We start from the raw sequence: 17,656 nt of genomic DNA on the forward strand, positions 1-17,656 counted from the left end.
TTGGACTCTGACTGGGTAGATCAGGGCAGGGTGACGAGGAATAGTCTTGAGAATGTTATCTGGGAGGAGTTTGATGCTGTGACTCCTGATGATGTGGACAGGATTTTGGGGAGACTTAGTGCGGCCACATGTTTACTGGACCCGTGTCCCTCCTGGTTGGTACTGGCTTCCCGGGAGGTTACACGAGGCTGGCTCCAGGGTGTTATCAACGCTTCGTTGAGTGAGGGTTACTTCCCCACCGCCTTGAAAGAGGCGGTGGTGAGGCCTCTCCTCAAGAAGCCGTCCCTGGATCCGGCAATATTGGCCAACTATCGTCCTGTCTCCAACCTTCGCTTTATGGCGAAGGTTGTTGAGAGTGTGGTCGCACGACAGTTTCCGCAATTCCTGGAGGAAACATCTTATCTAGATCCGTTCCAGTCGGGTTTCAGGTCTGGGCACAGCACAGAAACGGCATTGGTCGCGTTGGTTGATGATCTCTGGAGGGCTCGGGACAGGGGTTGTTCCTCTGTTCTGGTCCTGTTAGACCTCTCAGCGGCTTTTGATACCATCGACCATGGTATCATGCTGCACCGGCTGGAAGAGTTGGGGGTGGGAGGCACCGTGTTGCGGTGGTTCTCCTCCTTTCTCTCCGACCGGTCGCAGTTTGTGTTGGCAGGGGGGCAGAGGTCGACCTCGAGGCCTCTCATTTGTGGAGTGCCGCAGGGATCGGTCCTCTCGCCCCTTCTGTTCAACATTTATGTGAAGCCGCTGGGTGAGATCATCCGTGGCTTTGGGGTGAGATACCACCAGTACGCTGATGACACCCAGCTGTACATCTCCACCCCAGGCCACCCCAACGATGCCCTTGAAGTGATGTCCCAGTGCCTGGAGGCTGTACGGGTCTGGATGGGGAGGAACAGGCTCAAGCTCAACCCTTCCAAGACTGAGTGGCTGTGGCTCCCGGCATCCCGATATAGTCAGTTGACTCCATCACTGACTATTGGGGGCGAGTCATTGGCCCCCACAGAGAGGGCTCGCAATCTGGGAGTCCTCCTGGATATGCAGCTGTCCTTGGAGGAACATCTGACGGCTGTAACCAGGGGGACCTTTTGTCAGGTTCGCCTGATTCGCCAGTTGCGGCCCTTTCTTGATCGGGATTCCCTGTGCACAGTCACTCATGCCCTCGTCACCTCTCGCCTTGACTACTGCAACGCTCTCTACATGGGGCTCCCCTTGAGGAGCACCCGGAGGCTCCAGCTGGTCCAGAACGCAGCAGCGCGGGTAGTGACGGGAGCAGCATGGCGCTCCCATGTAACACCGCTCCTGCGCGAGCTGCACTGGCTCCCAGTTGTCTTCCGGGTGCGCTTCAAGGTGTTGGTTATCACCTTTAAAGCGCTCCATGGCATAGGGCCTAGCTATCTGCGAGACCGCCTGCTGCTACCGACGACCTCCCAGCGACCCGTGCGCTCCCACAGAGAGGGCCTCCTCGGGGTGCCATCAGCCAAACAATGCAGGCTGGTGACCCCCAGGGGGAGGGCCTTCTCTGTGGGGGCACCCACCCTCTGGAATCAGCTCCCCCCAGAGATAAGGAGAATCCAAGACCTCAGTGCCTTCCGTCGCGCCCTTAAAACCCATTTATTTAAACAAGCCGGGCTGGCTTAAGATGAAATTTTTAACTGTTTTTAAATGTTTTAAACGTTTTTAATTGGTAAATGAGTTTTAATTGGGCCAAATTTATATATCTTTTAATTGTTTTTAATATTTGTTCTGCATGTTTTTTTTAATCTGGCTGTACACCGCCCTGAGTCCTTAGGGAGAAGGGCGGTATAGAAATCCAATATAAAATAAAATAAAATAAATAAAGTACCTATAATTGTACTGCTTGTTTTGCTTTGTTGCTGCATCCAATGTCTCCCCTCCCTTCTGCAAATGTGCAAAGGTTTTATTCCCTCCAATAGGAAGGACGTCCTGATAAGTGAAACCAAAGCCCTTCTGGAACTGGAGGAACAAATCAGGTGTGGTCAGAGAAGGTGCTCGGGACTTGCAAGATAGGGCTTCCAAGATAACTCAGAGGTTACAAACTCCTGACATGTGGTTTTCTTGGGTGCCTGAAACCGGATGGATTTACAATTTGTGTGAGCGATTTGTGGAAATGTATAACTGGAATACAACTCAGAAACATGATGGCCTACCTCATTTGACATCTCCTGGCCACTTTTCCACTAACTTTGTTCACCGTAATAAAAGGATGGGTGAGCTAAAAACATTTGCAGAAACCAGATGGCTGAAGAACATATTGTCTACTGTACTCATGATTATTGCTTTGCTTATTTCTGTATATTGTAGTGTTCAATATATTCCTGCTTTGTTTGCTATGATGATAGGTATGTTTCCCAGGCATAAAGAGAACATCATAGTAACAACACAGCTGAACCCTGTTGCAAAAAACAAAAACAGAGGAAATGTGGGAATGCAGTGGCCATAGTACATGTATAGACCAGTTTAACTGGTTGGACACGTGTATGGAGCTTAGCACCGAAATAATCTGACTATGAAAAGCGGGTTCATATGGATACTCTCTGAAGGGCCCTAGTCGTTCTCTCTTTGTTAATAACATAGGCTGTGCCTGCATAAGAAGAGACATCTCCTTGTAGAACATAGAGACATCTCCTTGCAGAACGGGGCCTCTTTGTTGGCAGGTGATGGGATGCTGGGAACAAAGCCAAATATGATAACATGACAGAGTTAAGTTTTGTTTTACCTTTAGTATCGCTTTCCTAGAATTCACGTGATTTACTGTAATATGGTAGGATGTGAAAGTTATGTCCAGATATGGAGAAAATCCTTTGTATCACAGATGTAATATGAGAATGTATAGCTGTAATCATGCCTTCTGATACGCCCTATACCCTGGTATAATAAAAGAGGGTGACGGAGTCAGCTCTGGGCTCTCTCATCCCGAGAAACACCTGTCCTTGTGTTTTTCCTAATCTGGACTAATCATGAGAAGCCCACCAGAATGAATGCAACATCTGGTGACCCCGACGTGATAACCCTGGCGGCTATATGTCTCTTGGCATCCTCATACTCATTCGGCTGGAAGAAGCCTCTGCAAACCAGGGCCGGTCGTCTGCGGACGAAGCACCCTCCCATAAATCGTGAGTATGGGGGCAGAATTGCCAAGTACCCCGACATGATAACCCTTGAGGCTATACGTCTCTTGGAACCCCTGTTCTCACCGCCTGGAAGAAGCTGTGCACCCCGATTTCGCCTGAAACACGGCGACAATCTTTCGTGAGTATGGGGGGGAGGTCTTTCCAAGCAGCAGACGCAGTATCTGAAGAGCTTGGTGAGATATCCAAGACTAATATTATTGTTTTAAAAAAGATAACGGGAAAGTCCTGCCCGTGATAAAAAAGAATTTGATTTACCTTCTAAAATACTTTTGGCAACCGGAAAAGCGCTCTTTAAAAGTGAAAATGGAAGCAGATAGGAACATGCCTCCACAAACCTCCCCAGCCCTGAAAAAATTTTTGCACTCTGGAGATTAGTTATAGAGTGTTTAATGATACATAAAAAAAAAAAAAAAGCCTTCAGGACACTGTTAATAGTTCCTTTTCAGACTTTGTTGAGAGACTACAAGTTGCGGCTCTCGCGTTAAATCACCCACGCAGACGCACGGCATGAAATTAAACATCAGCTCATTCTGAAGGAGTCAGTTACACCCCCACTAAGCAGAATTTAAAGAAACAGTTAGACAAAAAAGGGGGATGGAATATAGAATAAATTGCTGAAATGCTTTCTGTGTGTCTACCAGCTGCAATTTTGCAAGTTTCTTCTGGTGTGTCAGGATATAGGAACATCGTATAAAACTAATTTGTTAGCACTGCTTTATCATCAGGCAGCAAACCTTAAGGAAAAGTATTAAGACATTTTAAATGGAGCGCAAAAAAATACAATCTAATTGGCCTTTTGAAATGCAAAATGATTTATGTGTAAATGAAGTGCACATTGCCCCAGAAAAAATACAGCTGTACGCTTCTTATCTGTATGTAGGGCATAAACTATGTGCAATCTCTTTCTGCTTTGGCTAAAGTTACCCAAAGTTAAATTTGCAACAATTACTGGGTACTATTAATTGGGACTGCTCATATTTTTCTTTACCTATGCATTTACTTAGCCCATTATTTGAGTTATTGACTAAAAGAAAAAGCCAGGAGATTTAATTCTGTTTTAAAACAGCAAAAAGTACATTGCTTTATTTGTCTCATTACCATCTAAAAATGTTTTACCCTTTATTTAAGCTATTGCTGAAATTATAACCTTGGGGCGTACGCCAGACTGTCGAAGAAATGGAACTGATCTAATAAATATTATTCTTTCTATCTCAAAATCTGACTTTCACTTTTATCTTCAGAATAATTCATCTCTTCAGTGTGCTCTAACTGACTATGTAAGCTGTATTTCATATCATTTGCCTAAAGATCCTAGGTTTACTTGCTTAATGACTTTCTCCAGAGGAGCCATTGCTTACAAGGATACTCATGACGACATCTGGAAAGAATCTTACACTAATTGTCTGCGACTATCTTAGCTTTCACACTTTTTCTCAACAAGCTTTTAATCTGATCTATGACTCTCAGTATGTTTGACAGGCTGAAACAACTTGATTTCTGTTTAAAATATTTTGTCGATGTGCATCTATAATGATAGTGTGTGGAATTGTATGTGGTTGAAATAATTTTAATTATGATATTTTTGGCTGGCCAGCAAAAATTGACTGGGTTTGAACTTGAAACTGTGGAAAACCGGACAGTGGTTATGGGCCCATGTCACCTTTTGTGATTATGACTCCTGCCTGTGTTTTTCACTGTTTTGGGGATAAATTAGTTCATTGAAATAATTTGAATGACTGATTTGCATGAAGGACGTATTATTCAAAAGGTCTGATTGCAGTACAGATGTGAATGGGTGTGTATTGGATTACATGAAATGTAATTTTGTGTATAAGCACCTTTTTTCTTTTCTCTCCCTGCCTTCCGAGGAGAAGGGAGGCTTGGTCTGTTTTAAAAAAAAAATTTCCTTTCCCTCACCCCCTCCTTTTTTTTTCCCTGGGAAGATGAGAGGCACAAAAGAGGCGGGGGGCTACGGTTTCTTTGTTACTTTAACAATTTTTTTTCTCTCAGAGAACCAGCCAGAGAAAGGCGGGAGTGAAAGGGTGATATCTGATACCTGCCTTTGCAGAGCACTGTCTTGGCTCAGAATGCAATATCTTCTTTTTCCTTCTGGAAATTTTTGACGTTTCAAATACTTTCATACCCAATTCTATTTCAGAGTATTGACTCAAAGTATCTCATTTAGATTGTTTGTTTATTTTTGAAGCTGTTTTTCTTACTTTTATGTTTTTATGTCTGCGTGCATTTTGCAAACTTAACAGATGGCATGTTTGTTCTTTGTTTGTCTGTTGTTTATTTGTTTGTTTGTCAGCAGCATAAACTGCTGCCATTTTTAGGAATTATCACAGAGATGAGTTACAAATTACAATATGTAGACAGAGAGATAAAATACATAGGACATTTAATTAATGGAAGAAGATAACACCTGAAGAGTTGAGGAAATTTTTAGGATTGACTGGATATTGTAGGCTGTGAATAGATAATTGTGCTATTTTGTATAAAGACTGGTATGCAAAGAACCCAGTGTTACAGGGAATGTAAGAGAGAGTTAGTGAAGGAAAGCAGAAAGTTGACTTTTGGAAGTATGCTTGTTTACAAGGAGATTTAGAAGGACGATCAGATATTGGTGCAGAGAAGGAGTTGAATTGTTTAAGAGAAAAGTTGGTTTGCACAGATTTGAGCTGGCTGGGAAGTCAGAATGGCAGTGGGAGAAGGACTTGAATGTTTAGTGTTATAAGGAGATTTGTTTATTGGAAGGTTATAGATATTGTAGGTAGCGGAGACAGAGATTGGAAGAGGGAAATGACAAAGCTGCAACTGCGCTCATGGTTATATCTTCCATCACACCATGGGACAGTCATGCCTATTTTCATCAAAATAAAAAAGCATTAGCGAAACAATTTGGTCTCACGGCAGCCGAAGCGACTGCCATCATACAACAATGTCTTACCTGTAGTCAACAAGCTCATTCTATCCCTATGGGTGAAAACCCTAGAGGTCTCAAAGCTTGTGAAATTTGGCAAATGGATGTGACTCAATACCTTTCCTTTGCCCCATGGAAATATTTGCATGTTTCCTTGGATATTTATTCAGGATTTATTAATGGCATTCCCAAGAAGGGGGGAAGCAACCAAACATGTAATAAATCATTGTATTCGGACCTTCTGCATCGATGGGACGCCCAATTGAACTTAAAACTGACAATGGACCTGCGTGCACCAGTACTGCCTTAGCAGACTTTTGTAACAAGTGGTCCATCACACACAAATTTGGCTTATAAATTGAAAGAGGAAAAATGCCTCGGCCTCCCAGCCATGCAAAACAAACTCAATCTTTGCTTATATACTTTGAACTTCCTTAACCTGACTGGACAGCCTCCCACATTGGCTGCGACCCGTCATTTTTCTGCTTATCCATCAGCTGCCCTAAAACCGATGGTCTATTTCCACCAACTACCTGATCCTGCATGGAGAGGGCCTGCTGACCTTATTACCTGGGGCCATGGATATGCTGCTGTCCAGGACAATGATCGCATCATTTGGATCCCCAGATGACACGTAAGACCATTTCATTTACAACAAAAAGAAGGAGAAACCCCTGGTGCTGAGATTTAAGGAGAAAACAGCCTTGCTGAGTCCTCCTGGCAACAGACTCTTAACGCACGGTGGTGACCATCAGCTTTGCAGGACTACACCGGAAGCTAGTCCCCTGAGCACAGCGGAAGATTCATTCAGGAGGAAACTACCTTCACATTGTACATATACATTTTAACACTTTCTTACACATACTAATGTTAGTAGAATTGTTTTTCTAATTTTGCTAGTAATTTTGTTTCACACGTATAAGTGACTATGATTTGTTTATGACCTTGGACATTGTTAGCTTTGGGACTCTCAAGTGACCATGTAAGGCAAGTACGCTCCCGTCAAAAACGCATTGTCTATGCACAAGCTCCTTACTTTCTACCTAAGTCTACTCCAACACCTAAAGTTCCCATATTGACATTTCCAGCTGAGGGGGGAGTGAATAAGAACAATGGGCCTCTGTAACAATTGCATAAAGGACATTATATATCACGGATTCTGGAATTATATTCAATCATGATGGGACAGTAATAAAAGACATTCAAATAGCTGCTAATCGGACAAACTCCACTACTCCTATTTCTCAAACCACACCCACCACTGACACTGGGTGGCTCATTAAAAACTCAGATATCCAGAGACATCTTGCCCAATCTCGGGCGGCAATGAACTATCGGGATCTTCATTTATTAAATAACTGGACAGTACATATGTTCAATGAGACTATCAAGGTGCTGAAGCTGATGAACAAAGAACTGGCTGAAATCGGGGAGGTAGTCTTACAAAACCGATATGCCTTAGATATTATGTATCTGATTATCAGTATAACATCACTCATACCATAGAACATATGGAAAACTTGATCAAAAAACAATCCCTTATCATCCAATGGATCTGGCGCCATTGACATCTGGACTGCTCTTTGGTCATGGTTCCCGGATGGTTCTTGGTTGAAATCAATTATGCCAACTATTGTACCTATAATTGTACTGCTTGTTTTGCTTTGTTGCTGCATCCAATGTCTCCCCTCCCTTCTGCAAATGTGCAAAGGTTTTATTCCCTCCAATAGGAAGGACGTCCTGATAAGTGAAACCAAAGCCCTTCTGGAACTGGAGGAACAAATCAGGTGTGGTCAGAGAAGGTGCTCGGGACTTGCAAGATAGGGCTTCCAAGATAACTCAGAGGTTACAAACTCCTGACATGTGGTTTTCTTGGGTGCCTGAAACCGGATGGATTTACAATTTGTGTGAGCGATTTGTGGAAATGTATAACTGGAATACAACTCAGAAACATGATGGCCTACCTCATTTGACATCTCCTGGCCACTTTTCCACTAACTTTGTTCACCGTAATAAAAGGATGGGTGAGCTAAAAACATTTGCAGAAACCAGATGGCTGAAGAACATATTGTCTACTGTACTCATGATTATTGCTTTGCTTATTTCTGTATATTGTAGTGTTCAATATATTCCTGCTTTGTTTGCTATGATGATAGGTATGTTTCCCAGGCATAAAGAGAACATCATAGTAACAACACAGCTGAACCCTGTTGCAAAAAACAAAAACAGAGGAAATGTGGGAATGCAGTGGCCATAGTACATGTATAGACCAGTTTAACTGGTTGGACACGTGTATGGAGCTTAGCACCGAAATAATCTGACTATGAAAAGCGGGTTCATATGGATACTCTCTGAAGGGCCCTAGTCGTTCTCTCTTTGTTAATAACATAGGCTGTGCCTGCATAAGAAGAGACATCTCCTTGTAGAACATAGAGACATCTCCTTGCAGAACGGGGCCTCTTTGTTGGCAGGTGATGGGATGCTGGGAACAAAGCCAAATATGATAACATGACAGAGTTAAGTTTTGTTTTACCTTTAGTATCGCTTTCCTAGAATTCACGTGATTTACTGTAATATGGTAGGATGTGAAAGTTATGTCCAGATATGGAGAAAATCCTTTGTATCACAGATGTAATATGAGAATGTATAGCTGTAATCATGCCTTCTGATACGCCCTATACCCTGGTATAATAAAAGAGGGTGACGGAGTCAGCTCTGGGCTCTCTCATCCCGAGAAACACCTGTCCTTGTGTTTTTCCTAATCTGGACTAATCATGAGAAGCCCACCAGAATGAATGCAACATCTGGTGACCCCGACGTGATAACCCTGGCGGCTATATGTCTCTTGGCATCCTCATACTCATTCGGCTGGAAGAAGCCTCTGCAAACCAGGGCCGGTCGTCTGCGGACGAAGCACCCTCCCATAAATCGTGAGTATGGGGGCAGAATTGCCAAGTACCCCGACATGATAACCCTTGAGGCTATACGTCTCTTGGAACCCCTGTTCTCACCGCCTGGAAGAAGCTGTGCACCCCGATTTCGCCTGAAACACGGCGACAATCTTTCGTGAGTATGGGGGGGAGGTCTTTCCAAGCAGCAGACGCAGTATCTGAAGAGCTTGGTGAGATATCCAAGACTAATATTATTGTTTTAAAAAAGATAACGGGAAAGTCCTGCCCGTGATAAAAAAGAATTTGATTTACCTTCTAAAATACTTTTGGCAACCGGAAAAGCGCTCTTTAAAAGTGAAAATGGAAGCAGATAGGAACATGCCTCCACAAACCTCCCCAGCCCTGAAAAAATTTTTGCACTCTGGAGATTAGTTATAGAGTGTTTAATGATACATAAAAAAAAAAAAAAAGCCTTCAGGACACTGTTAATAGTTCCTTTTCAGACTTTGTTGAGAGACTACAAGTTGCGGCTCTCGCGTTAAATCACCCACGCAGACGCACGGCATGAAATTAAACATCAGCTCATTCTGAAGGAGTCAGTTACACCCCCACTAAGCAGAATTTAAAGAAACAGTTAGACAAAAAAGGGGGATGGAATATAGAATAAATTGCTGAAATGCTTTCTGTGTGTCTACCAGCTGCAATTTTGCAAGTTTCTTCTGGTGTGTCAGGATATAGGAACATCGTATAAAACTAATTTGTTAGCACTGCTTTATCATCAGGCAGCAAACCTTAAGGAAAAGTATTAAGACATTTTAAATGGAGCGCAAAAAAATACAATCTAATTGGCCTTTTGAAATGCAAAATGATTTATGTGTAAATGAAGTGCACATTGCCCCAGAAAAAATACAGCTGTACGCTTCTTATCTGTATGTAGGGCATAAACTATGTGCAATCTCTTTCTGCTTTGGCTAAAGTTACCCAAAGTTAAATTTGCAACAATTACTGGGTACTATTAATTGGGACTGCTCATATTTTTCTTTACCTATGCATTTACTTAGCCCATTATTTGAGTTATTGACTAAAAGAAAAAGCCAGGAGATTTAATTCTGTTTTAAAACAGCAAAAAGTACATTGCTTTATTTGTCTCATTACCATCTAAAAATGTTTTACCCTTTATTTAAGCTATTGCTGAAATTATAACCTTGGGGCGTACGCCAGACTGTCGAAGAAATGGAACTGATCTAATAAATATTATTCTTTCTATCTCAAAATCTGACTTTCACTTTTATCTTCAGAATAATTCATCTCTTCAGTGTGCTCTAACTGACTATGTAAGCTGTATTTCATATCATTTGCCTAAAGATCCTAGGTTTACTTGCTTAATGACTTTCTCCAGAGGAGCCATTGCTTACAAGGATACTCATGACGACATCTGGAAAGAATCTTACACTAATTGTCTGCGACTATCTTAGCTTTCACACTTTTTCTCAACAAGCTTTTAATCTGATCTATGACTCTCAGTATGTTTGACAGGCTGAAACAACTTGATTTCTGTTTAAAATATTTTGTCGATGTGCATCTATAATGATAGTGTGTGGAATTGTATGTGGTTGAAATAATTTTAATTATGATATTTTTGGCTGGCCAGCAAAAATTGACTGGGTTTGAACTTGAAACTGTGGAAAACCGGACAGTGGTTATGGGCCCATGTCACCTTTTGTGATTATGACTCCTGCCTGTGTTTTTCACTGTTTTGGGGATAAATTAGTTCATTGAAATAATTTGAATGACTGATTTGCATGAAGGACGTATTATTCAAAAGGTCTGATTGCAGTACAGATGTGAATGGGTGTGTATTGGATTACATGAAATGTAATTTTGTGTATAAGCACCTTTTTTCTTTTCTCTCCCTGCCTTCCGAGGAGAAGGGAGGCTTGGTCTGTTTTAAAAAAAAAATTTCCTTTCCCTCACCCCCTCCTTTTTTTTTCCCTGGGAAGATGAGAGGCACAAAAGAGGCGGGGGGCTACGGTTTCTTTGTTACTTTAACAATTTTTTTTCTCTCAGAGAACCAGCCAGAGAAAGGCGGGAGTGAAAGGGTGATATCTGATACCTGCCTTTGCAGAGCACTGTCTTGGCTCAGAATGCAATATCTTCTTTTTCCTTCTGGAAATTTTTGACGTTTCAAATACTTTCATACCCAATTCTATTTCAGAGTATTGACTCAAAGTATCTCATTTAGATTGTTTGTTTATTTTTGAAGCTGTTTTTCTTACTTTTATGTTTTTATGTCTGCGTGCATTTTGCAAACTTAACAGATGGCATGTTTGTTCTTTGTTTGTCTGTTGTTTATTTGTTTGTTTGTCAGCAGCATAAACTGCTGCCATTTTTAGGAATTATCACAGAGATGAGTTACAAATTACAATATGTAGACAGAGAGATAAAATACATAGGACATTTAATTAATGGAAGAAGATAACACCTGAAGAGTTGAGGAAATTTTTAGGATTGACTGGATATTGTAGGCTGTGAATAGATAATTGTGCTATTTTGTATAAAGACTGGTATGCAAAGAACCCAGTGTTACAGGGAATGTAAGAGAGAGTTAGTGAAGGAAAGCAGAAAGTTGACTTTTGGAAGTATGCTTGTTTACAAGGAGATTTAGAAGGACGATCAGATATTGGTGCAGAGAAGGAGTTGAATTGTTTAAGAGAAAAGTTGGTTTGCACAGATTTGAGCTGGCTGGGAAGTCAGAATGGCAGTGGGAGAAGGACTTGAATGTTTAGTGTTATAAGGAGATTTGTTTATTGGAAGGTTATAGATATTGTAGGTAGCGGAGACAGAGATTGGAAGAGGGAAATGACAAAGCTGCAACTGCGCTCATGGTTATATCTTCCATCACACCATGGGACAGTCATGCCTATTTTCATCAAAATAAAAAAGCATTAGCGAAACAATTTGGTCTCACGGCAGCCGAAGCGACTGCCATCATACAACAATGTCTTACCTGTAGTCAACAAGCTCATTCTATCCCTATGGGTGAAAACCCTAGAGGTCTCAAAGCTTGTGAAATTTGGCAAATGGATGTGACTCAATACCTTTCCTTTGCCCCATGGAAATATTTGCATGTTTCCTTGGATATTTATTCAGGATTTATTAATGGCATTCCCAAGAAGGGGGGAAGCAACCAAACATGTAATAAATCATTGTATTCGGACCTTCTGCATCGATGGGACGCCCAATTGAACTTAAAACTGACAATGGACCTGCGTGCACCAGTACTGCCTTAGCAGACTTTTGTAACAAGTGGTCCATCACACACAAATTTGGCTTATAAATTGAAAGAGGAAAAATGCCTCGGCCTCCCAGCCATGCAAAACAAACTCAATCTTTGCTTATATACTTTGAACTTCCTTAACCTGACTGGACAGCCTCCCACATTGGCTGCGACCCGTCATTTTTCTGCTTATCCATCAGCTGCCCTAAAACCGATGGTCTATTTCCACCAACTACCTGATCCTGCATGGAGAGGGCCTGCTGACCTTATTACCTGGGGCCATGGATATGCTGCTGTCCAGGACAATGATCGCATCATTTGGATCCCCAGATGACACGTAAGACCATTTCATTTACAACAAAAAGAAGGAGAAACCCCTGGTGCTGAGATTTAAGGAGAAAACAGCCTTGCTGAGTCCTCCTGGCAACAGACTCTTAACGCACGGTGGTGACCATCAGCTTTGCAGGACTACACCGGAAGCTAGTCCCCTGAGCACAGCGGAAGATTCATTCAGGAGGAAACTACCTTCACATTGTACATATACATTTTAACACTTTCTTACACATACTAATGTTAGTAGAATTGTTTTTCTAATTTTGCTAGTAATTTTGTTTCACACGTATAAGTGACTATGATTTGTTTATGACCTTGGACATTGTTAGCTTTGGGACTCTCAAGTGACCATGTAAGGCAAGTACGCTCCCGTCAAAAACGCATTGTCTATGCACAAGCTCCTTACTTTCTACCTAAGTCTACTCCAACACCTAAAGTTCCCATATTGACATTTCCAGCTGAGGGGGGAGTGAATAAGAACAATGGGCCTCTGTAACAATTGCATAAAGGACATTATATATCACGGATTCTGGAATTATATTCAATCATGATGGGACAGTAATAAAAGACATTCAAATAGCTGCTAATCGGACAAACTCCACTACTCCTATTTCTCAAACCACACCCACCACTGACACTGGGTGGCTCATTAAAAACTCAGATATCCAGAGACATCTTGCCCAATCTCGGGCGGCAATGAACTATCGGGATCTTCATTTATTAAATAACTGGACAGTACATATGTTCAATGAGACTATCAAGGTGCTGAAGCTGATGAACAAAGAACTGGCTGAAATCGGGGAGGTAGTCTTACAAAACCGATATGCCTTAGATATTATGTATCTGATTATCAGTATAACATCACTCATACCATAGAACATATGGAAAACTTGATCAAAAAACAATCCCTTATCATCCAATGGATCTGGCGCCATTGACATCTGGACTGCTCTTTGGTCATGGTTCCCGGATGGTTCTTGGTTGAAATCAATTATGCCAACTATTGTACCTATAATTGTACTGCTTGTTTTGCTTTGTTGCTGCATCCAATGTCTCCCCTCCCTTCTGCAAATGTGCAAAGGTTTTATTCCCTCCAATAGGAAGGACGTCCTGATAAGTGAAACCAAAGCCCTTCTGGAACTGGAGGAACAAATCAGGTGTGGTCAGAGAAGGTGCTCGGGACTTGCAAGATAGGGCTTCCAAGATAACTCAGAGGTTACAAACTCCTGACATGTGGTTTTCTTGGGTGCCTGAAACCGGATGGATTTACAATTTGTGTGAGCGATTTGTGGAAATGTATAACTGGAATACAACTCAGAAACATGATGGCCTACCTCATTTGACATCTCCTGGCCACTTTTCCACTAACTTTGTTCACCGTAATAAAAGGATGGGTGAGCTAAAAACATTTGCAGAAACCAGATGGCTGAAGAACATATTGTCTACTGTACTCATGATTATTGCTTTGCTTATTTCTGTATATTGTAGTGTTCAATATATTCCTGCTTTGTTTGCTATGATGATAGGTATGTTTCCCAGGCATAAAGAGAACATCATAGTAACAACACAGCTGAACCCTGTTGCAAAAAACAAAAACAGAGGAAATGTGGGAATGCAGTGGCCATAGTACATGTATAGACCAGTTTAACTGGTTGGACACGTGTATGGAGCTTAGCACCGAAATAATCTGACTATGAAAAGCGGGTTCATATGGATACTCTCTGAAGGGCCCTAGTCGTTCTCTCTTTGTTAATAACATAGGCTGTGCCTGCATAAGAAGAGACATCTCCTTGTAGAACATAGAGACATCTCCTTGCAGAACGGGGCCTCTTTGTTGGCAGGTGATGGGATGCTGGGAACAAAGCCAAATATGATAACATGACAGAGTTAAGTTTTGTTTTACCTTTAGTATCGCTTTCCTAGAATTCACGTGATTTACTGTAATATGGTAGGATGTGAAAGTTATGTCCAGATATGGAGAAAATCCTTTGTATCACGGATGTAATATGAGAATGTATAGCTGTAATCATGCCTTCTGATATGCCCTATACCCTGGTATAATAAAAGAGGGTGACGGAGTCAGCTCTGGGCTCTCTCATCCCGAGAAACACCTGTCCTTGTGTTTTTCCTAATCTGGACTAATCATGAGAAGCCCACCAGAATGAATGCAACATCCCTATCCTGATAACCTTCTGAAATAAGGAAGTACAACTTCAAGAATACTATATGCTGTGTTCTGTAGCCTACAACACATTTGGAGGCCGTCAGATTGGGATACTTCTCTAACCCTATGAAAAGGTCATGAATTTCCACTTAGCTGAAATTGAGTAGTTCATACACCATTACTGGCTTTTTGATATTCAAAAACTCCAGAGGCTAACCTGAAGGCACAGATGATGATCATGATGACTATATATTAGTTTCCATCTTACCTTTCCTTCAGGAACTCTAGGCTGAAAAGAAAGTGGCTGGCCCAAAGCCGCTCAATGAATTTTGATCACCGAAGGTAGCCTTATACATTTTGATGACTGAAGGTAGCCTTATACATGTGTTTCTTCTTTTCCAATTCTTTAATCACTACACGCTCGCTCATTTCAGTTGACATTTAGAATTAGATAAAATCAACATAAGACCTAGAACATTTGCCATTTAAAATGCAACACCTAAAGCAAAATGCAAGTTCACAAAGAGCCTTCTCTTTTGAAATGTTGCCAAATAGGTTACTTCAAAAATGCAATATTATAAAAGTTACCTTGCTCTACTTAACACAAAAGAGTCTTTGACTGTCACCACAGGACCCAGCTCTGGACATTCTGAATCATGATACTGATTGCAATCTTCACACCCTGGAAGAGACAAGAAAAGTATCCTTTGCTCACATATTGGCAAGTAGCTATATTGAATATTTCAAGTCTTTATTTCAAACAATTGTGGCATTTAATAGTTTAAAATAGCCCATTTAATAGCAAAAATATAACAACCATATTTCAACTGATTTCAATGAGGCACTAGGTGAAATTATACTGAATTTATAAACCATTTCTATATCACATATAAAAATACATTTCCAATAAATGTGTAACAAATGAAGCTTATTAAGAATACTCTAAAGCATGGGAAAGAAACATGTTACATTAAAATGAGAAAATAATTTCAGAATTTTAGATCAATAGGGTTGCATCAAAATTCAGGTGTGTGAATCTGGGCTGGCAAAAATCCTAGTCAGGAATCTTGTTAAAAAGAATGGATTCTGGGATATACATGAAAATCACAAAGACAAGGATGAATTCCTTAGGACAGCTCTACTCACAGATCTATCAATTTGACTTTGCATGTTTCCCCTTTTTGCTGGAATCGCAGGCTAGCTGTTTGTATGATACTTTTAGAAATTTTGTTATAAGGAGAGGCAGCGATGTCTGCCAACCCAACTGCCACACCAAAATTTGGAAACAATACCATGCATTATTCCCAATGTTACAATCTTGCAACACAAATACATTACTTTATATTTATAACCTATGACATTTTTCATTATCACTATTGAAACAATTAAAGGACAACTAAGTGAGTAGGCAAAACAAAACTACCACTGCAGCCTAGCAAAGTAGACGTTAACCTTGGCTTAGCAGTTGAATCAAAGATATGTATTATGAAATGTTTTTTTTTTTCCAGACTTGCATTGTTGTGCTTTTGGCAGTTCTGCTCCCTAATAGTATATCCCAGAGTCTTGTCATTTATGAATTATGTCTCATGTATATCTATTTACCTTGCTGATAAAATGCAAACTTCTGAAATAAGTTTTGCCAGCTGTTGAAATTCTTTTTAAATAAGCATTCTACCTATCAAAGCTGACTCAGTTTTCCATCCTTCTGAGGTCGGTAAAATGAGGACCCAGACTGTTAGGGGCAATATGCTGTAAACTGCTCAGAGAGGGCTGTAAAGCACTACAGGGTGGTATATAGGTCTAAGTGCTATTGACATTAGTATCAGTAATACAGAATCAATAAATGAATAGTGTACAAGTTGTCCTTGTTTAGCAACTGTTTCATTTAATGACTGTTCGCTGTTACGATGGTGATAAAAAAGTAACTTTGTGACCAATCCTCATATTTACAACTTTCACAGAGGTCTGTAAAGCAAAGGAAAGCTGAAATGAAATTGTAGGCACAATTGCAGTTTCACTATACAACTGCTTCACTTAATGACCGAGTGGCCAGTCTCAAATGTGCTCACTAAACGATGACTACTGTAGCATGATCCTTTATGCCTTCGACAATCCATGAAGCTCAATATAGTTTTGAAGCTGTATTAAAAATCAGCAAATCACATGCTTACAGTAAAGTATAAGAGTAGTTGAAAAAGGCTGTTTGGAGCCTTAGGTAATCGCTATGTCATTTGTTACAAATTAACACCCCTAATGCATACAACAAACTCCCACAGCAGATAAAATTATCCAAAATGATTCAAGTTTTTCAAAGAACTGGAAAGATCTGCATATACCAAATGCATTCTGTGCGCCTCAGCATATAGTCATGCTAGCCACAGAAAGGTCTTCGAACAATGCTGACTCCCTTAGCTAAGAAATGGAGATTAGCACCACTTCCTACGACTAGAAAGGGATACCTTTACCTTTTATATCAAATGCATGCTATGGAAAAGCTCTAATCTTCACAACAAATACCTGTCTCTGGCACACATCCTCAACCTCACTTTATCTTTAATATTCTTTTATGAACTGTGATAGTGCAGTGATTAGAATGCAGTATTGCAGGCTAATTCTACCGACTGCCAGAAGTTTGATTCTCACCAGCTCAAGGTTGACTCAGCCTTCTATCCTTTTGAAGTCAGTAAAATGAGGATCCAGATTGTTGGGGGCAATATGCTGACTCTGTAAATTGCTTAGAGATGGCTGTAAAGCACTATGAAGCAGTATATAAGTCTAAGTGCTATTGCTAATGCTGTGTGTGTGTGTATGTGTGTGTGTATGTAACCTAATCACATTTTATGTTAAGTATGTGCATAAGACATACAGTGAATTCAGAAAGTATTCAGACCCTTCACTTTTGTCAATTTTGTT

General features: G+C 40.9%; 1 protein-coding gene across 11 annotated transcripts in view; it reads right to left on the minus strand.

Annotated features, from left to right (window-relative positions):
- PRDM15 (PR/SET domain 15) overlaps positions 1-17,656 on the minus strand; it is an 80,363-nt gene that overhangs the window by 51,203 nt on the left and 11,504 nt on the right. For all 11 annotated transcript variants that reach the window (XM_034423956.3, XM_034423958.3, XM_087895180.1 and 8 more), the window contains exon 3: positions 15,332-15,425. In XM_034423956.3, the coding sequence (XP_034279847.1) occupies positions 15,332-15,425 (94 nt within the window). The remainder of the gene's footprint in view (positions 1-15,331; positions 15,426-17,656) is intronic.

This window comes from Pantherophis guttatus, chromosome 5, assembly GCF_059756535.1.
Source record: "Pantherophis guttatus breed Tessera chromosome 5, ASM5975653v1, whole genome shotgun sequence".
Lineage (NCBI taxonomy): Eukaryota > Metazoa > Chordata > Lepidosauria > Squamata > Colubridae > Pantherophis > Pantherophis guttatus.